General features: G+C 33.5%; 1 protein-coding gene across 1 annotated transcript in view; it reads right to left on the minus strand.

Annotated features, from left to right (window-relative positions):
* Positions 1-22,605, minus strand: part of LOC132739523 (protein disulfide-isomerase A5-like) — a 32,829-nt gene that overhangs the window by 4,955 nt on the left and 5,269 nt on the right. Inside the window, exons 3-24 of the mRNA XM_060727236.1 lie at positions 20,678-20,765; positions 20,198-20,263; positions 19,331-19,376; positions 18,648-18,740; positions 18,222-18,282; positions 16,663-16,730; positions 16,117-16,208; positions 15,643-15,711; positions 14,988-15,124; positions 14,434-14,501; positions 13,270-13,351; positions 11,537-11,549; positions 10,981-11,046; positions 10,196-10,335; positions 8,771-8,841; positions 8,050-8,178; positions 6,739-6,931; positions 3,838-3,905; positions 2,945-3,026; positions 2,241-2,253; positions 1,578-1,646; positions 725-975 (exon numbers count right to left, since the gene is read on the minus strand). Of these exons, the coding sequence (XP_060583219.1) occupies positions 725-975; positions 1,578-1,646; positions 2,241-2,253; positions 2,945-3,026; positions 3,838-3,905; positions 6,739-6,931; positions 8,050-8,178; positions 8,771-8,841; positions 10,196-10,335; positions 10,981-11,046; positions 11,537-11,549; positions 13,270-13,351; positions 14,434-14,501; positions 14,988-15,124; positions 15,643-15,711; positions 16,117-16,208; positions 16,663-16,730; positions 18,222-18,282; positions 18,648-18,740; positions 19,331-19,376; positions 20,198-20,263; positions 20,678-20,765 (1,965 nt within the window). The remainder of the gene's footprint in view (positions 1-724; positions 976-1,577; positions 1,647-2,240; positions 2,254-2,944; positions 3,027-3,837; positions 3,906-6,738; positions 6,932-8,049; positions 8,179-8,770; positions 8,842-10,195; positions 10,336-10,980; positions 11,047-11,536; positions 11,550-13,269; positions 13,352-14,433; positions 14,502-14,987; positions 15,125-15,642; positions 15,712-16,116; positions 16,209-16,662; positions 16,731-18,221; positions 18,283-18,647; positions 18,741-19,330; positions 19,377-20,197; positions 20,264-20,677; positions 20,766-22,605) is intronic.

Genomic DNA, 22,605 nt, shown 5'->3' on the forward strand with positions numbered 1-22,605 from the left:
CAAACATTTACACCATGTATTCAAACATTTAAACAAAAGTGATGTCAATGTAACATTGCAGTAAGACAATATATATCTAAGATGGGCCAAAGTCTATAAAATGTCTGAGCGTCCAACAATAAATAGAGGATATTGAATGAGTGTAAGTTCAATACTGAATTTATTGCACGAGTTGAATAAATTTATATTATGCGAGCCTCTGGCGAGCATAATATTATTTTATTCAACGAGTGCAATAATTTCAGTAATGAACTTACACGAATTTAATATTCTATTTATCACATACTCAAAATAAAGACCGTTTAAAGTGAAATAAGAGTCATTTCCGTTAACGCGCCTACAGTAGAACGCTAACATTTAGCGCGTCTTTACACTATGTTTGTATAACGCTAATGACGTCACGTCAAAATATATGCACGGCCGTGCAATACCATATTTACGGAGTCGCATAATCGGCACGGGTGTGTGATAATGTGTAATATCTAACACAGGCTGTATATGTTGACTAACAACCTTAAAATTTTGTATCACAATAGCCCTGAGTTTGATTTTGGTCTCATTCATAATATAACCTGGCCTAGTCATACTGGGAAATTCAATAAATATGATAAAAAATTTACAAGCCCACAGTTTATCAATACATGTTTCGCTTTATTAAGCTTCATCAGTTGGTATTCAGTTAACTAAGTTCGATCAACAAGACATTGTAGGCATGCATACTAACCTTTACTTTTAGCAGCAGTACAATCCACGGCAGCTAAAGCTCGACGACTATCCCCTAACTTATCTGCAGCTCCCTGGTAACTTGGCTTGGCCTTCTTGCAATGACCACACCATGGAGCATAAAACATGACAAGGACAGCATCTTTCGAGGCTGTAAATGAGCTAAAGTTATCACCAGTCAGGTGATTTACAGCACTCTTAACCGTGTCCCAGGCTGGCTCTGCCTCCGGGGGTGGTCCTGGCTCTTTAGGACTAAACAAAACACAAAACAATTATACAAATGTACATGTATAAACTCTACCTGTACCTATATCCTTTCAATAATTCTTCAATTTTCTATAATCACATCACTGTGGAGTTACATTTAATGATTATAATGAAGTTAAGTATGTGAATAGGGAAATATGCCATAAAGTACAAAATGCAACAATTATTTTTTAATGTGAATGCGTAGTTAAAATACAAAGAGTCAACTATGTATTATTATTGCTAGAAGTCTAATTCTATTTTTAGTTGGGAAAATCCAATTCATCCGGCTAATATAATACTACTCTAAGTGATTATGATTTATACTTTGTTGTGTTGTTGATTGTTTGGACTAACAAGACTGGTAATACTTAAAGATAATACAATTATTAGGATATAATTCACAATTAAAGTTTTGTTAAATTACTAAGCATCTAATATTACATAGGGCAGGTAATCTATGATACCATAATTTCTATTCTTGTTGCATATAAATTTCCTATCTGGCTAAATATTAATATCTCATGAAAATAATAAAAATTGAATGTGTTGAATTAAAGAACAAACATACAAGTTGTGAAGAAATTGTGAGACTTTATGACACTTACTTTTTCATAAAGGCAACTAAATTATCTGTAGATCTTCCACTACCATAATCAAAGGCAAATTTACCATTCCTGAAACAAGAACAAAACTATACTTACTACAGGAAAATTATTTATGTATTTTAATAATACAATTCACAATGTGATATATCTAACACACTAGGGTTACACTTCAGTATACTGATTCCCCTCTGTAGGAACAGACAGTGTAACAGTATAACTCTTTTGTCTAAATCACCAATAAACTGTCTGAGCAGCTTGACCAAACTCTATACAGTGAGCTAATTCATTTTAATCTTTTGAAATTGAAATCCATACATTTAGAGAAATAGATGGTTTGTCAGTATTTAATTAAGTCACTCCAAGTGTCCAGTTTTATTTGAAGAGTATTATATTTGGTGCGTCTCCAGCACAAGTGAACTACTGAGTAGAACCATCAATCTTATACAAGCTAGTGGGATAGCTTTTATTCATGAAAGAATCCAGAGTTTCTTGCTAGATTCAAACCCATTGTGGTTCAAAGTCAGAGACTTTAACCTTTTGGACATAGAGTCCATTGATCAACAGATCAAATTTACTTCTTTTTTTTAAATCTTGCAAAAATATAAAAATATGTTAAAATTGTCACACAACTATATAAACAGGAAAAAAAGAAAACATACTTACTTGAAATATTTAACTGTAAAATAGAGAAACAAAATAAAAGTTTACATTGAATACATTAAAATGTGTCGCATATATCAACAGTTATTTGATTTATGAACAAATTCCCAACATTATTAAATAAATATAACAAATTCAATGTTCAACTTTAATCAATGACAGGTGGCAATAAAATTGATTACCAAGTTGAAATATCTTCTTGGAGGTTTTTTGTTGAGTTTAAATCACATGGCTGTATAAAAGCATGTCACACTAATATCTTCATTGTGGAAGAAAAACTCTTGGATTATGAGCCCAACACCAATACCACTGCTCCTCTTGGATCAAAGTTCAATAACCTATTTATTTATTGTTGATGTGTTTTACGTCACACCAACACAGTTTTGGTCATATTACAATGCCAGCTTAACTGGTGCGGGAAGACTCGGGTGCCCCTCCGTGCATTATTTCAAGCACAAACAGGCAGCTTAGTAGAACCACCTATGTTCTGTAAGCTAGCTGGATAGTTTCCTATCATGAAATACTCCTAAGTACCTTATGACATTCGAACCTACAGCAGTTAGGGGCCAGTCGTTTTAAAACAATGACCTGATCGGCTCGGCCAAGGGTGCTGAATCTGCTCAATACTAGTAACCATGTCTGACTTCATTAATAATAACTATAAGAATAATATCTATTTTGTTACAAATAAAGTTAACACAACTTACGAGTAGGATAACCTCTCACTTCATATTTACTAGCTAAGGCATTATCTATAGTTGCATCAACAGCTGCTAATATACCTGCATGCTGAAAATATCAAATATTACTCCCATAATTATATAAAATATCACGCCCACAATTATATAAAACATCACACCCGCAATTATAGATTATCTATGTCTTAAAAAAGCTTATAAAAATTTCTATTTGACTCCATCTGTAATTTCTGTTTTTCTTTAACCTTTCACCTTGTCCTGCTGAATTTCTTAAAAAGACTATTCCAGCTTCTATTTTGGAACAACCCATTATTAATTTTAGGGATATCAATCATGACAAAGAATTAGAAATTGGTCAAACAATAGAAGAGCCCATTCAGACAGCATATATTATGTCAGCCTGGTTCTATACTGGCAGTACAACTGATTACTTTGGTTTCCATCAGGCTATGGTTTAAGACACACTGACACTGTATAGGCCATACAGAGACTTTTCAGCCATTACTGGTGGAGAAAGATAACATTTGTCCCTGAGTGCAATATTTCAGGTACAATCATGCAAAAATGTCAACTAGAACACATAAAATAAAAGTTTTACAGGAATTTAAATACTTGTTTGTTTGATTGGGTTTTATGTCACACCGACACAGTCAAAGGTCATATGGCGAGGTTCCATCTGTACTGGTGGAGGAAGACCTCCAGTGCCCTTCTATGCATTATTTCAGGCATGAAAGGGCACCTGAGTAGAACCACCGCCATTTCATATGAAAAAATCCAAAGACCAAAGGTGAGGGGCAAGTGGTATGAAGTCAACAACCGTAACCACTCAGCCACAGATGCCCCTGGAATATAAACCCTTTGTAATAAAGTATTTATATATAATGATATTAGTTTAAACTTACATTTTCTTGTTTAAGTAAAGTAGCAGCTTCACCATATGCAGGCTTCATTGCTTTACAATGACCACACCCTGATAAACAAAAAAATACATACAGTTATTCTATAACACACCTTGTTTTAAAATGAGTTATTCTATAACACACTTTGTTTAAAATAAGTAATTCTATAAAACACCTTGTTTTAAAGTGAGCACTTATTATAAAATATACACCCATTCAAAACAGGAATTTTCTCTAACAAGAGGGCCATGATGGCCCTGAAATCGCTCACCTGTATATAGGTCCCCAGGGCGGGGCTAATTTTAACCCAGGGGCTTTTATTTGAACAAACTTGGTAGATCCCCATTTGAAGATGTTTCATGATAAATATCTAAGCTCTAGCTCTAAGAAAATCTTTAAGTTTTTACTAAACACATATAGTGAAAAACAATGACCCACACCCTCTGTGCGGGCCAATTTTGTCCCCAGGGCTTTTATTTGAACAAACTTGGTAAACACTCACTAGAAGATAATTCATGCTTAATATCTAAACTCTATCTCTTTGGGCTTTTTAACAGAACATATTTCAGTTTTTACTATATACATAAAAGGAAAATAAATGATCCCGGGGCCGGGCCAATTTTTTAACCCCAGGGCCCTTAATTTAACAAGAATGGTAGACACCCATTACAAGATGTTTCATGCTAAATATCTTAGCTCTAGCTTTTAAGATTTTTTAAAAGAAGATTTTTTATGTTTTAACTATATACATAAAAGGAAAAACAATGACCCCCTGGGGCGGGGCCAATTTTGACCCCAGGGCTTTTATTTGAACAAACTTGTTAGACACCCACTAGAAGAGGTTTCATGCTTAATAGCTAAGCTCTAGCTCTTTGGGTTTTTTAAAAGAAGATTTTTTAAGTTTTTACTATATGCATATAAGGTAGATCAATGACCCCCTGGGGCGGGGCCAAATTTGACCCCAGGGCTTTTATTTGACCAAACTTGGTAGACACCCATTAGAGGATGGTTCATGCTAAATATCTTAGCTCTAGCTATTTGGGTTCTTTAAAAGAAGATTTTTTAAGGTTTTACTATATGCATATAGGAAAAATCAATGACCCCCTGGGGCGGGGCCAATTTTGACCCCAGGGCTTTTATTTGAACAAACTTAGTAAACACTGACTAGAAGATGTTTCATGCTTAATAGCTAAGCTCTACCTCTTTGGGTTTTTTAAAAGAAGATTTTTTAAGGTTTTACTATATGCATATAGGGTAAATCAATGACCCCCTGAATGGGCCAAATTTGACCCCAGGGCTTTTATTTGAAAAAAACTTGTTAGACACCCATTAGAGGATGTTTCATGCTAAATATCTTAGCTCTAGCTCTTTGGGTTCTTTAACAGAAGATTTTTTAAGGTTTTACTATATGCATATAGGGTAAATCAATGACCCCCTGGGACGGGGCCAAATTTGACCCCAGGGCTTTTATTTGAACAAGCTTGGTAGACACCCATTAGAGGATGTTTCATGCTCAATATCTTAGCTCTAGCTCTTTTGGTTCTTTAAAAGAAGATTTTTTAAGGTTTTACTATATGCATATAGGAAAAATCAATGACCCCCCTGGGGCGGGGCCAATTTTGACCCCAGGGCTTTAATTTGAACAAACTTGGTAGACACTGACTAGAAGATGTTTCATGCCAAATATCTAAGCTCTACCTCTTTGGGTTTTTTAAAAGAAGATTTTTTAAGGTTTTACTATATGCATATAGGGTAAATCAATGACCCCCTGGGGCGGGGCCAATTTTGACCCCAGGGCTTTTATTTGAACAAACTTGTTAGACACCCACTAGAAGAGGTTTCATGCTTAATAGCTAAGCTCTACCTCTTTGGGTTTTTTAAAAGAAGATTTTTTAAGTTTTTACTATATGCATATAAGGTAGATCAATGACCCCCTGGGGCGGGGCCAATTTTGACCCCAGGGCTTTTATTTGAACAAACTTGGTAGACACCCATTAGAGGATGTTTCATGCTAAATATCTTAGCTCTAGCTCTTTGGGTTCTTTAAAAGAAGATTTTTTAAGGTTTTACTATATGCATATAGGGAAAATCAATGACCCCCTGGGGCGGGGCCAATTTTGACCCCAGGGCTTTTATTTGAACAAACTTGGTAGACACTGACTAGATGATGTTTCATGCCAAATATCTAAGCTCTAGCTCTTTGGGTTCTTTAAAAGAAGACATTTTAAGTTTTTTCTTTCGGTTGCCATGGCAACCAGAGTTCTGCATGGAATTAAATTCTTTGAACAATTTTTAAAGGTGACCACCAAAGGAACATTCCTGTGAAGTTTGGATGAAATTGGCCTAGTGGTTTATGAGGAGATGTCATTTAAAGTAAAAGTTTACGGACGACGGACAGACGGACGCCGGACGAAAAGCGATCACAAAAGCTCACCCTGTCACTTTGTGACAGGTGAGCTAAAAACAGTTCACAGTTTTGCAATATGACCACAACTTGATAGCAAAATAATACTTATATACCTGGTTGTCATTCCAATTATTATTGAATTAATTATTCAATTAATTATTTTATTCTTTATTGTAAGCAACGTTTACACCATGTATGCATTTTTGAAACATTTTGTATTTTGTCATGGGCAATTATAAAAGAAACATCAACATAAGTTATACATATAATGTAGCTTCTTATAGGTAACAGTGACAAGCCTTTACCTCCAGTATAGTCTGGCCAGCGTGCGAATCTGAACATATGACCAGACTCAACCAGGTTCTATACTGTTGGTAATTTGATAATGAAATCTCTTGAACTTTAAAAGTGTTGCGCAAATTCAAGTGAAAGCAGATATATTAATTCAGTAGGTTAAAGGAATTCATAACATATAATTTATGTCAAACTACACTTACATGGTGCATAAAACATAACAAGAACTGAGTTATGTTCTTTTATAAAGTTCTCAAAATTATCTCCAGATGGAAAGGCCACATTTTGGAAACCAGTCACGTCACTCCAGTGTTCTTCTGGGGAAGGTGATGGAGGCTTGCTGGGTTCCGGCTCTGTATTGAGGGGATCCTTCATAAACTTTATAAAGTCTGGTTCCTGGCATAAAAAAACATTTCATACATTATATATGGCAGACACTGTTTCTCGATCATCAAAGTATAGATCAAAGCAAATTCTTAATTAATTGAAATTTATAGGGACTCCACTGAGGTTTTTTGAACATTTTCCCCGCAATTTGTGTACAATTTGATGAAGGTCTGGGCTAATAACTTGTTTGCAAATTTTCAGTTCATGCCCTCATTCTGTTGTCCCAGAACAATCATTTTTATTGCGCAAAATGACCAGAAAATGAAAAGCGTGGCAACGCTTTTCACTCAAATCCGGCTTAGAATAGCACAGAAAATCGATTTTCAAATCATTTTTTTTTGTATATTTCTTTGTTATCCTTTGCAGAGTTTTACCATTTTAAGTGTTCCAACTGATATTTGTAAGATTTTCAAATTTTATGTTTTAAGGCATTGGGACCTCAGTGGTTCCTTTTAATGTGACAATTTAAGAGCCAATAAATTTACAAGGGCAACATTTAGTCTTTTCAAATTATGACAGTAATGTAACTGTCCCAATTAAGCCATGACTTACAACACCACCTGCTGGCATCCACTAACTCTACAGTTACTACATGTTGCCGGAATAATTTTAATAATGCAATAAGGAGACCCTTTTTTACTTTGTTACACTTGTCAGTCGGGGTATAAGAAAATAAAGTGGGTCTCTTAGCCTTATAGGATCAGCCTCAAATAAATCTGTTGCCTATTTTATGTGAATTCACTTGATTTTATGGGCATGAAATTTCAATATTATGGTCTTGTCACAAAGGACACTTTTTGTAGGACTTGTGGGGTCTTAAATTTGTGGGTTGCAAATTTGAGCAAAATAAAAAGGTAAAATGCAAAGTAATGTGATCTTACAGCCGACAAAATGAACTTGGAATAGAATAACAATATTTTTGAGAAAATAATCTTTAATTTTGCAACAACTCTCATATCTTTTAAAGTTAATCAATATAATCTAAACCATGTGTGTCGAATTACACCACAACTTTCTTTTTCATTCTCAAAACACAATCTTCTAAAATCTATTCTCATTTCCAACTATGACCTTATATAGACTCAAAAAGAGACATAATACAAATCTGTTTAAGTGAACCAACTTACCTCCCTTCCTCCCATATATTTCTGCGCATTTTTCCCGTAGTTAAAATATTTAAATGTAGGATATCCACTAACATCATGAGCTGTACATGAAGTCCTGTGTATAGTACAATCCATGGCTGCAAACATTACCTGAAATAATCATAGCAACAACTGTCAACAACCAATTCTGACAGAAATTTTATGGTAAAAAGGGGCATTACTAAAAAATTACAATTGTTTGTTTGTTTCATTTTACGCCTTTTTCCAACAGTATTTTAGTCATATAGGCGGGTAGTTTGCTAACCTTTGTTCCTGGAGAGTTACATCAGTACTAGACTACCTTCCTCCGCGCTAAACTACCAAAGCATCTCCCGGAGATCAAACCCACGCCAGAGAGGTAACTGGATTAGAAGTCATTGACTCTTGCATGACAATAATGATGCAGCGATCATTATTGCTGGATTTTCTCTTTAGAACAGGAGATGGCAGCCATAATATTTGATTTAAACAAAATCATGTATGAAAGTGTGCTTTAATAATAAATAATTTCATAGGCTGAAAAAAATTCCATTATAGAGATTTACAATGATTCTGGGTTATTTTTTTTTTTTATATCTCTGGTCTCTAACTTTCAAATGTTTTATGTTTTATCCAAAGCATTGCAGCTTTCACATTCCAAAATGTCTTTAACGACAGTTTCGTATTTGGAAGGATGTCAAATTAATGCAATAAAAACACTGACCTTTGTATCATCTTTAAACTGAGCTGCTGCAGACATATATTCTGGTTTAGCTTTCTTACAATGACCACACCCTGTAATACAATACATGTATATAACATATAAAATTATCTAGGTATGTTTTGCATGGTATTTTATGGTGTACAACTTAATATTTTTTTTTTTTAAGATATTACCATCTTCTCCATCATTTGTAACAGGGGGAGATGATTAACTACATTAGGCATATTGCTGTCCACCAAATTGTCAGATAAAATTTATAACATACAAGAGCTGTCAGTATTACCTATGAATACATAAATTTGACAGAAAAGGTACAAAGGCTTGTTATTAAGATGTTTTATCAAGTAAATCACTGCTTTATTATTATGAATGCATAAAATTGTCCCAAAAAAGGCACAAACCCTTCAGTAGCTATTGAGATAACAGCTTACAAGCAAAACTTTACCATGAATTTCTAAGTTGAAAAAGGGGAGAAAAATCAGCCTAAATGCAAGATAGAATTATGGATCTTTGTCAGTGACCTACAATTATGACCCTAAATGCATATGTGAAGTTTTAAATAAATACCTTTAATAGTTATTGAGATATGAAGAACTTGCATGTAAACATTAACAAAGAGACTTAAAGTAGAAAAGGGGAAATGAATCAGCCTTAATGCAAGATAGAGTTATGGAACTTGGTCAGTGACATATAATTATGACCCTCCAATTATGACCCTAAGTGCATGTGTAAAGTTTCAAGTAAATATCTTTGAAGACTTTAAACCTTTAACCAAAATAAAATTTCTAAGTTTCAAAGGGGCAAATAATTCTGCAAATATTGCAGGCAGAGTTATGCAATTTTGCAAACTGATGTACATTGTTACTATAAAAAAGTATTTAAATTTCAATTGAATATCTCAAGCAATAATTGAGATATTTGACTTTACAAAAAACTTTAACCAACGCAGACGCTGACGCCGACGCAACGCCGACGCCGGGGCGACTACAATAGCTCTCATATTCTTTGAATAGTTGAGCTAAAAATGAAAAATCGTATACCTAACAATTATTCAATATTCATATATATTATATATACATGCATATATTATACTACAGTTTGTTTGGTTTTAAGCCAGAGTTTAACACATTTTTGGTCGTATCTTGGCAATCGGCCACCTAACCGGCTCTACTGGATAACTAACCTGTAATTACCAGTCTCTCCACAAGTAACGGTCTATTAAACCAACATCATTTCTGAATCATAGGAGAGGGACAAATGACCATTAACCACAATGTCCAAGATAAACTGTCAATATGAAACGTTGCCTCACCTGGGGAAAGAACCAGGGACCCTTTGATTACAAATCCTCTCTCTATTAAACTAGGCGAACAGGTTGTTACTTTATTATCATTATTATAATATTCACTATAAACACTGACTTACATGGAGCGTAAAACATAACTAAAGCATGTTTCTTCTTTTTCAGTACAGGTTTAAAATCATCATCTGTCAGATGTACAACATCACTCTCAGTCTCCTCCCACGATTTTTCTGGCTCCGGGGGCGGTGGGGGCTCTTTTGGACTGAAATATTTACAGAAAATAATGTTTCCTGTTACCTTATCAACAATAAATGAGGTTTAATTTCTGTAAATCACTGTGGAAATATATATTCTTGCATATTAGACTGTGTTTCTGTTAGTCTTACCCATGCATGAAATTTCGTCTGGCATAAAGGGTGCCAGATGAGTCGCATGTTTCCTGTGACCTTATCGATGACAAATGCAGTTTAATTCTGTATATCACTGTGGAAAAATATATTCTTGCATATCAGACTGGCATTTCTGCCGAAAATTTCATCTGGCATGGGGGACGTGGGAGTGCCAAACGAGTAGCGTGCTCTATAATGGCATGCTTAGTATGACGTAATATTACCTTAATGAATGAAGTTGTCATTTCATATGCTGTTGTAAGAAATAGTTACTGGTGTTCTGACATAGATTCCCATGGAAAATTGTTTTATTAAGGTAAAGACTTTAAAAATATGATGGAATAAGGTAGAATATGCAAGAAAATCAGATCGAGGGTTGGATATTCCGATCTGAACTGCAAACATGTGTCAGATATTATTAGTCTTGCATCAAAAGTATGCTGTAAAAGATAGTATCATTGGTTGTTTAAATTTTAATTTTAACATTACATACAGGATTTTTTAGAAATACTACTTACTCTCTCATAAAATCAACAATTTTATCAGCTGTTCTTTCATTAAAATCAAACTCTTCTACACCATTTCTGAAAACAACAAAAAATATACAGCCATATTCATATATTCTTATTGCTTCCAAAATTGATTCATGGATCGACACATTTAAATAACCATAATTATGTCAACTTAAAAATGTGTATTGTAAATATCCTTGACATTAGCACACTGTGTTATGGTACTGAATTTTTTGGTCCAAATTAATTCAAACTATTTGCAAAAGTCACTAAGATATGGAACAGAACATTTGACCTCTACATATGACAACAACCTGAATGTTGCAATCTGCACATGCAGTAGACATTCCCTACCATTTCACACATGAAATTGGAAATCCATCATTTCATTCAACTGACACAAGCAAAGTTTAATCCAAAAGTCTATAAAAATGCAATGTAGTCTAAATAAAGGTCAAACTTAAGAATTTACTTGGCAAAGTCTGGACTGCATTTGATTGAAAATGTATTTTCATATGTATAAATAATCTAAGATTTTTATATAAATAATGTTTATACTTACTTAAAGTACTTCACTGAAAAGAAACAAGAATCAAACAGTTATGACATATACATGCACAATAATATATTATGGAATATGTTAACACGCAACAAGTGATATAAAATTGTAACAAAAACAAGTTTTAAGGCAATAATACAAGTGGAAAATAAACACTAAAGTTACATAACTCATTACACTTGTGTATAAATTACAAGGATAGGCCTAATGTTCTTTGGGGATAAAATGATCTCAAAAGTTATTGGGTGTCTGTATTTTCACTTCTTTTTATCTATATAATCTAGTGCAATTAAATATATTTATAATCATATTAGTAGGTCAAATTTTTGATGTTGTTGGGTTTTACGCGGCACCAACACAGTATAGGTCATATGGTGACTTTCCACTTTTATTGGTGGAAGACTGCAGGTGTCCCTCCGTGCATTATTTCAGGCAAAACTGGCACCTGAGTAGAACCACCCCACGTTCCGTAAGCTAGCTGGATAGCTTTCTCACATGAAAGAATCCGTCAACACTGGTGTGATAAGACACAAGTGGTTTGAAGTCAACGACCTTAACCACTCAGCCATGGACGCCCCTCAATATTCCTCAATGTTAAATCAACTTTTCATATTTTTTAGAAACAATGGACTTATTAAAAATAAAAAGAACAAGCAATTATCATAGTATTGCAAGCAATTCATAAGTCCCCTACCGGTTAGAACCCCAGCAACATTCTGATTTAAATTTTACCAGTGAATGAATGACATGAATGAACTTAAATCTTTTGAGTTCTAAGTTTGTCTATTTTACAGTAATGTGTTAAGTTTCCCTGCCTAGTAAGGAAATTATGTTTATACAACCTTGTCATATTATTACCATGTGGGATTTTAAAGTAAATCCTATAAGGAATAAAGAAGTTGGAGTAAAAAATACCAATTTCTCGAAAAAAATCTAAGTTCAAGGGGGACATAATTCTGGAAATAGTCTTGCTAGAGTATTTAACCTTCTCAAAAATGTTGAGTGATAATAAGAAACATATATATGAAGTTTGAAGTAGATACATTAGGAAATAAAGAAGTTATTTAAAAAAGACAACATTTTTTTTCATAAAAATTCTAAGTTCAACGGAGGTAATACTGATAATTTTTGTGCTAGAGTTGTAAACCTTGTCACATATGATGTGGTTGATGACCAGAAACTTATATTTAAAGTTTGAAGTAAACACCTTAAGAAATAAAGAACTTATAGTGAAAAAGCTGAAAAATTTAAATCAGAAATCTTGAAATTCAGGCTATTTGTTACCATAGCAACCAGAATTTTCAACATAGGAAGAAAAGAAAAAGATGTGCATAATCTGCAGACTGCCATCTACCCATATTCTAAGTTTCATAAAAATATTTTCAGTACTTTTTGAGTTATCACTGGATCAAGTTTATGTGTTAAATTTGCAATATTTTCAGACTATTTGTTGCCATTGCAACCAGAATTTTCAACATAGGAAGAAAAGAAAAAGACGTGCATAATCTCCATACTGCAATCTATCCATATATCAAGTTTCATAAAAATATTTTCAGTACTTTTTGCGTTATCGCGGGATCCAGTTTTGTGGACGGACTGACAGACAGACTGACGGACAGACAGACGGACGGACGGACGGAGGGTAAACCTAAAGTCCCCTCCGGTTAAACCGGTAGGGGACTAATAAGTTTTATTTAGTCAACTGAATTACTACTGTATAATTAAGGAAGAATTACCTGTTGGGAATCCCTTTATACTAAATTGATCTCCTAATTTTTTATCTATTGTAACATCTACAGCTGCCAACTGTCCTTCAATCTTAAACAAAATATATTGGTATAATATAACATGTTCTTTATACAGAAACACTAGAGTATAATATAGTAACTCATTTTACCAGCTGAAATGATAAATGAAAAACATTAGTTAATTGTTTCACTCCTAATTGAATTAGATTTTGACATGGTATTGTAAAAGTAGTGTTTTATTATTTGCAGGGAAGTAAAGTGACATAGATAATTACTAAGGACTACAGGAAATCCTGAAAGAAATAGTATTTTATTTTGCAAGTGTATATTGTATCAATGGTGTTTCAGGCTAAGAGTTCACATTACCAAAGCTATATTTATATTTTTTTCTTGGTTATTGTTAAAGCTTCATGCCTCCAGATGAGCCGAAATATATCAAGAAAATTAAATTTGAGAAAAAATTGCTAAAATTTTACGAAAAGTAAAATGTTTCAAGATTCAAGTGAGGATTTACCTGTTCCATGCGATTAAAGGCTGATTTTGCGGCACCATAGTTCTACTGCGTTTCTGACGCAGTAAGGGCTAATTTTGCTTATTTTGACCTCTTTTTGGTAATTTATGTGGATTGCAAGAGCTGTTTGCAATGTAAAAATTATTTTCTTTGTTCATCTCACAATATTTTACTTTTAAATTCATTTTAAAAATTTTCATGAAAATTAGCATGAATCTGGAGGCATGCTGCTTTAAAGGCACAATCATGACACCCATGTATGTTTTTATTCTGTAGAAATGTCAAACATGTGCTTAATAGTGTTTGAATAATGTATGTAGAGCATATAAGATGTTAAAACATCTGAAGAAAGTAGCGCTGAATGTGCAGACATGTGTCATAAAGGTAGTAAAATTACAGACAAAGTTATATTTTGACTTCCAATCGAAATACTAATTCATAATAATTACACTAGAGGCCAAAAGAGCTATAGTTGCAAAAGATAGTCCATGTACATGGCAAATGAGTATTACTTTGAAAACTGTAATGAGATACCAAAAAGTTTTTTGAGAAATAAAATTGCTAGCCCTACTGAGGCATAATGGGCTTTTAAATTTACACAATAACTTAAATACTATGTCATCAATCTAACAAGAACTTACATTTTCTGCTTTCATAGTTTGAGCTGCCTCCTGGTATTCAGGTTTCATCTTCTTACAGTGACCACACCCTGTACGTAACCATAGCAACATTGTATGACAAATACAAGAAATAATGATATACACATTATAGTCTTAGTATTCTTCATTTGTTTCAACAGCTTTTAAAATCTATCATGGCAAAAAACCTATACACAAGGTTCATTAATATAATCAAACTAAGTTATAACTGTACTTATTTATCTATTTTTGGTTTTTGGTCACATCAACACACTAAAGGTCATATGGCAACTTTCCAGCTTTATTGGTGGAGGATGACCTCACATACCCTTCCATGCATTATTTCAGGCTCTAAGCTAGCTGGATAGCTTCCTCACATTAAAGGATCCAAAGTTCTGGATCAAAAGTTCTTATCAGGATTCAAGCACACAATGGTAAGAGGCATATGGCTCTAAGTCAACAACCTTTACCACTTTGCCACTGACGCCCCTACTATATTATCTAACCCTAAGGTAAAATACCATAAAACTATGACTAGACATAATGAATAAACTCACATGGGGCATAAAACATGACAAGTACGGAACCATGTGTTGACATGAAATCCTCCCAGGTGTTGTCATGGAGATGAGCTACTTCCGGTGCCTCGTCCTCCCACTGTGTTTCCGGTTTAGGCTCCTCTGGCTCACTGGGACTGAAAACACAGTTACCTCCCCTTATATCATACACAGTTACCTCACCTTATATTATACACAGTTACTTCCCCTTATATACACAGTTATGTCCCCTTATATTATAAACAGTTACTTCCCCTTATATTATAAACAATTCAATTACCTACCTTTTCTTTTCATAAATCACAATATGTGTGAACTTTTAATTTTAGTTTAAAATAAACAACAATGAAAATATTTGATAATTTCCTTTTTAAATGAGTGACGTTACGTTTTATTTAACAGAACATAGACCTGAAAAAAAAAGAAGTATGCACATTCAACAGCCAACTCAGAACTGTATACAACGGAATTTGGAACAGTCTGCTGGAAGTTTACAGGATTCCAGTAAATAAAATACAAGAATGGGACAGCCAACAGTATAGAGCCTGGTCAGGCTGCCTGGTAGTGTAGGTTAGTCTGGCTCTATACCGGTGGCAAAAGCTAGTCACTTCAGGTACAGGGTAGAATGTTTCCAATTAGCATATAAACTACTTACTTTTTAAGCCATTTTACAAGACCTTCTTTATTATTTTCTCCACCATATTTGTATTTTAATTTTCCACCCCTGAAAGTATGAAATACAAATCACATATATAAAATATAAAAGATGATTTATTATCACATAAACCATACAGTAAACCATTCATGCAATACAGGAATATACAATTGCAATTATATTTTGGAGTTCAGTCTGAAGACAGACTGACAAATAAATGGTATAAGGCAACATTCCAGCTTTATTAACAAGTAAGGTGTCAGGTGCCGCTCTGAACATTATTTTTCATCCACCTGTGAGCAATCAGGTAGAGCTACTAACCTTAATCTAGCCAGTTAGTTTTATTGTAGTGGCTTGAATCTATAAACAAAAGAATCATGAGTATATTTTTCTCAAGGTTGATTTTCTTGAAATATTTTGGCTCGTCTGGTACTGGAGATGTGCAGCTTGAACATATAAACAAAAGAATCTTACTCAAAATAGTAAAGTGTAGGAAATCCTGTAATGTTATATTGTGCTCTAAGGGCCATCTGTTGTGGTTTATCTACATCTATCCCTGCCATTATCTGAAATATTATAGCAGCAATCTTGTTTACTATAAATACATAATGACTGCTGTACAGTCCAGTAAAACTTACCATTCTATGCAAAATGCCAATAATAAAATCTATCTATTAAATGATGTTAAATTTTTTATTGCATGCTAATAAAACTTACCATTTCACTGAAAATATTATGACGTAGAAACAACAACAACACATACAGTTTTTCAAAGTATTATTATTTTTTTTACTAAAAATATCAGAAATTTGTATTTCTTACAAAAGCAAATTAATGAAAATAAATTGACAAGATGTGACACTGGTAAACATTTACGACTGTATAACTACTGAATAACTTCATCTTTCCAAAAAATATAGGGGATTAATTTTCTAAAAGATTGATTAGAATTATTCGTATTTGTACATACTTCAGTTACTATAGTTACTGTGAGAGAAATATATAAGTAGAAGCACAAACCACTTGTCCTTTTAGTTCTGTAGCTGCTGCAGCAAAATCTGGCTTCAACCTCTTACAGAATCCACACCCTGTTATATAGTACATGAATATATGAGCCGCGTCATGACAAAACCAACATAGTGCGTTGGCGACCAGCATGGATCCAGACCAGCCTGCACATCCGCACAGTCTGATCAGGATTCATGCTGTTCGCTATCAGTGTCTCTACTTGTATTAGAGTTGGTAAGCGAACAGCATGGATCCTGATCAGACTGCGCGGATGCGCAGGCTGGTCTGGTTCCAGGCTGGTCGCAAATGCACTATGTTAGTTTTGTTGTGAAGCGGCCCAATTATGTTATTTGTAAAATAACGGGGACGTAAAATGGTCGTTAAAAACTTATCTATTTATAGAAAGAAGGAAGGGGCAGAGGGAAGGTGTTTGAAGAGACAAGGAGAGTTGTGAAGAAGCATGATAGTGTGGGGGCAAGGATGAGGGAAAACTACAAATGTGTCTACAAGACACAGATGCACCCGCATTACAAACAAGACGGTATGATAGCATCACAGGGGCAGGCAAATTTATCTCCCCCCTCAGTAGTGGAGGCATAAAAAGGGGATGGGAGGAGAAGAAAGAAGTAGGGATCTGAGGGGAAGGCCAGAAAGAGTTCATAGGGATACATTGTGAGAGAGGCAAAAACAGGTTGAAAGATGTTGACAGAGTTGATTTGTTATTTGTTTGTTTGTTTCATTTTACACCTTTTCCCAACAGTATTTCAGTCATATAAGCGGGTAGTTTCCTAACCATAGTTCCTGGAGAGTTACACCAGTACTAGACTACCTTCCTCCGTGCTAATCTACCAAAGCATCTCCCGGGATCGAACCCACGCCAGAGTGGTAACTGGATTAGAAGTCATCGACTCTAACCCCTCGACCATGGAGGCGTTCACACAGAGTTGAAAGAGAAAAGGTTGCTAGGGAAGGAAAAGTGGGAGCAAAATGAGGAAAAGAGGGGCAAAACTAGGCCTGGAAGTGAGTTTTTTTTCTACCATTTACAAATATGAACTAACTTTTTGATTACTGGCAAGTCTTGATTCAATAAACACCAAATATTTATAAAGTTTCACATCTAAAAAAGTTTCACATTTAAAGATGTTCACTAAGTGTAAATTCTTATCATTTTTTTTCTAATTAAGAAGCCTTACTAGATAATAATAATCTATAGTTTTGATTAGAGTTTGAAGGTTCCATGATAACCACTGTATGAACACATCTGCGGATGTTTCTAAATTCAAAATTTTACTATTTCACGTTTAAATGTTGAATTCTGCTTAAGCCGGTGCTAGGGGGCGTGGACGGTAACTTGCACTTTCCAGTACCGTCCATGAACAGGCTCAATCAAACCGAGCCTGCAACATTTTCAATTTTGCCGTGTTGGGCTTTCTTTAGGGATTCTGTATTTATCTATTTTGTTGTATGTACATGATCTTTTTTAACAGATTTTTCGACATAGGAAATTTACATTTAGAACAAAATATTGCGAAAAGTTTCAATAACATACAAAACATGGCTAACAGACTTACATGGTGCATAAAACATGGCTAGAATTGGATATTTTCCTTTCTTAAGAAGCTTGTTGAACCCCTGAAAATCAAGAAAAACATTTTAGTAGCGCACATTAGAGGTAAAAAAAGATACCTAAATTCTAATAATTTTTTTTTTTTAATCAGATTAAACATAAAAGCTTAGCCTACAACTGAGATTTGATAAAAAAAAAATTATTCTGATATACAGCTATGTTACATCCATCTTTATAGGAATTATCAGGTATATTTGTTTGGGTTTAAATTTTCATGTACAGGTGCTTTACACACTGCCTGTTCTACACTATACAGTCTAACAAACAACTTTTTAGCAGTCATTCACGACAATTAATTCTTCATGATATATAAAAAACTTTATTCATATCTTGTCATGGCCACTATATAATGTGAGGTCACATGACGTACCTGTTCACTCTCTACATGTACAACATCCTCAGCCCCGGCCTCCTCGTCCCAGGGTATATCACCTGTAGGATCATACATAAAGTTCACCAACGACTGTAAATAAAGAAGTAATACAAAATCATTTCTTAACTTACTCAGCTATAATATCCACCCTTCTCTAAGACACATTTCACATCTTAATAGTGGCAGAGAAAAAAAACTTACAAAAAAACAAAACATTTTACTAATTTAGTGTAAACTTTGTTCTCATCTTGTGCTTAGGTAGATCAAAACAAGTCATACATTATGGCTGAATAAATAACATATTTGATCTTTGCAACTAATCGGGCACCTTGTTACCAATTGAATGTGACTGTTACATGTATGTATACTATCTTGTCTTAGAATATTATAACAACCATATAAGCAGGGCTTTTCTTGACACATTGGAGAGGGGGTATTTCTTTTTTTTACCTAGGCTGCAAAAATAACATAGGAGTTTTGCAAAGAGGGGAAAAATCAACTTAAAGGCACAATGTAAATAATTATTGCTGCTCTTTATAATGACCTGTACTTATGAATAAACCAACGGGGATTTTGGTACATCAGTTCCAGTATAACACAAAAATTCCAGAAATCTGGAAATAATGTTGTTAATGAGTAAAGTCAGGAGTTAACCTTTCTATATGAGAAGAATACACTACCTTTTTAACCATTTTTCTGTCATAATTTTTGTTAAAGTCTCCATCCCTGGAAAAAAACAAACAAACACATTGAAAATATTAAACAGTATATTCGTTCTATTTAAACATCATAAATATTTTAAATAATACAAATAGCAAAATCATAACAAACAGAGACCAAATTCAAGCCGAGAAAAGACTGCATAAGGCTGTTTCCAATATGTTGGTTTTTAAATAGCGAGTTTCAAAGTTATTTGTCACACAGTGGTCGCGTGAAACATCATTCAGTTATTTATGTAGCCTTTTTCTCTTATCTCTATAACCTTGTACAAATCCTCTCAGGTAAAATTAAATTACTTTGTGGACCACACTTTAGATAAACCTTCACTGATGTCCCAACACAATGAAAATTGTCAAAATGCTCTTTTCACATTGATATGAATAATGGCAGGGCTGTTTTGAAAGGAAACATTCCCAAGTAGAATGGGAAATTTCAGAGCATTACAAAATTTTAGAAATATTTAAAATCTTTCCTTTGATGTCTGTATTAGAGATTACTTTTATCACTAGTTTTTACTATGATGGTTATATTTCAGTATATGGTTAACATTTTAATGAATGTACCAATATCATGCTAGTTATCCAAAATGGACTTATCCATTTTTCAATCTGGACAAAACCATTCATCATTTTTAGGAATAATTCATAATTTTAATAAATTCACTTACGTAAATGCATTCGATATCAAATATACCAGCTGATCTTGGTCAGCACTGGTTGCATGGGTAAATTCAGTTGTGATCAACAGGTTTAAAGTTTAATAGAAAATAAGTTTACGGAAAGGCAAAAAACTTTTAATGTCACTGGAAAAATAATTACGAATCTTACTTGTAATGTCTCAGCTCCAAGGGTGACGGAGAAACTTTCAAATTTTTGCATAGTTTTTTTGCCTCACTGAAATATACCAAATGAAGTGTGCCAATTATAAAACAAATGGTCTACTTCTATGTACAAATTGAAGGGCAATAACTCTACAAAAAGTAAATGTTTATAGGTAACACAGTTGATTTAAATATATTAAACAAACTCCGATAAATTTCTATAACATGTTGGTTTGGGAAAAGCACCACCTGTGAAGACAACATTGTAAAACATCAAAGCATGATGTTCATTGTATAATGATAACTTAATAATTTATAAACTTGTTTAAATATTGCTTGAAAATTGGAACTTAAATGAAAAACAGAACGTGCTTGTGAATATAGTTATATTTTAGAATGAAACTGTTAAAACATAATCAGAATAGTTTCATTTTTATTTACATGCAGCAGATGCTATCAATAAGCTGTGCAATACAGTCCAACATACCTGCAATCTACGAAGGCCACAGTTCCTTTTCCTTTAATTTCCTCGGCAAGGTCCTCCAATAATGACATCTGCTTTGATGCTGCATTGTCTGTAAAATATATATCATAACTATATTAGCTTCCTCATTTACCATTTTTTGTAAACTTCAAACTTCGTTTGCTTGAACTTCAACCTTTTTAATACCTCCATTCGCTCGAACTCATCGACCAGTCCTAGCAAAATTCCTATAAAATATATATTAGTCTACCTTGGATCACTCGAACACCGACTGCTTGACCTCTCAAACCTAATCCCTGGTCCCTTTGTCAAAAATACAGTGAAGCATTAAAAGACAACAGAAGTTTTTGAATTTGTAATGATGTTGGTCACAAACTATACAAAGCTTATGTTATACTATTATATACAGGTATATATATATTTCAACAATACATATTGACTTGACTTGATCATATGAAGCAGTCAAGTTATAAACTAGAGCTGCTACAGGTGTGACAAACACCCATGACTAAATTTTCAGTATTTACAACTATTTATGCATATAATTTTGACTTCTTTTTGTAAATTTACATGGAGCCTCCAGAATCATGCTATTTTTTGGAAAATTTTGAAAATGTATTTAAAAGAATAATATTGTGAAGTAATTAAAAGGAAGCAATTAACACATTATCAATAACACTTACATCCCATGTAAATTACCAAAGAGAGGTCAAAATATGCAAAATTAGTTATAAATACTGAAAAATTAGTCATTGATTGCAGTATAAGATGTCAATTATTACTTAAATCTTGAATGTTTTTACTTTTTCCATAATCTTAGTACATTTTTTTCCTGATGTGATTTTATTGACCTACTTTGGCTCATCTATAGGCATGCAGCTTTAATAGTATACTTTGCCAGTTGTAACTTTACACTCTTTAAAAAAAACACTTTAAACTTAAAGGAGACATGGTTGAGAAAACAAATAAAAAGTTGTTAAACATTTACAACCTTAAATCTATGCTACATCACCATGATCATAATGGACTGGTGTTAAGTTTCAACATGTTTGTATTAAAAAAAATCCAAAGTTTCGAAAGAGATCAATTTAACAAATACCCGGCCGCACGTATTTTTTGACGTGACGTCATTAATTTTGGGTTATATTGTTTGTTTGTTTGTTTCATTTTACGCCTTTGTCCATAAGTATTTCAGTCATATAGGCGGGTAGTTTCCTAACCATCGTTCCTGGAGAGTAACACCAGTACTAGACTACCTTGGGTTATATAAATATAGCATTAAGACACGCCAACTGTTAACGTTATACTATAGGCGCGTCAATGAAAAATGTTTCTTCATCACTTCAAACTGTCTGTTTTGGTATGTGATAAATAGAATATTAAATTCCTGTAAGATAATTACTAAATGTATTGAACTTGTTGAGTAAAATAATATCATGCTCGCAAGAGGCTCACATAATATAATTCAACTTGTTCAATAAATTCAGTATTAAACTTACACTCATTCAATATCCTCTATTTACTGAATGATATTTACTGAATGATGTAAAAATTTAGGGAACTATTTAATTTTGACTTAAATAATTATCAATTATCAATTAATTAACTGTGGGGGCCCCTGAGATACATGTATGATACTAGAAAATCTGTCTTATTTATTAATGTAATTTTCAATATTAATGTAATTTTCCATGCAATTGTATGGATAAAAAGGGTCTGTTATAGTGAAAGGTATAACAGTCAGTAAAACAAACAGCCCTCTTTGGGATTAACACTGTCACAGGTTGCAACCTTTACCTAACAGACTGTCAATGAGTTTACTATTCTACACAGTAACAGCTGTTTAAAATACTACTATGACGGCTTCATATTCAAACATAATTATGTCAGATTTCAATATTTTCAGTTTAAATATATTTTGCAAGTTGTTT

Source organism: Ruditapes philippinarum, unplaced genomic scaffold (genome assembly GCF_026571515.1).
Source record: "Ruditapes philippinarum isolate M1 unplaced genomic scaffold, ASM2657151v2 ctg2511_1_1_1_1, whole genome shotgun sequence".
Lineage (NCBI taxonomy): Eukaryota > Metazoa > Mollusca > Bivalvia > Venerida > Veneridae > Ruditapes > Ruditapes philippinarum.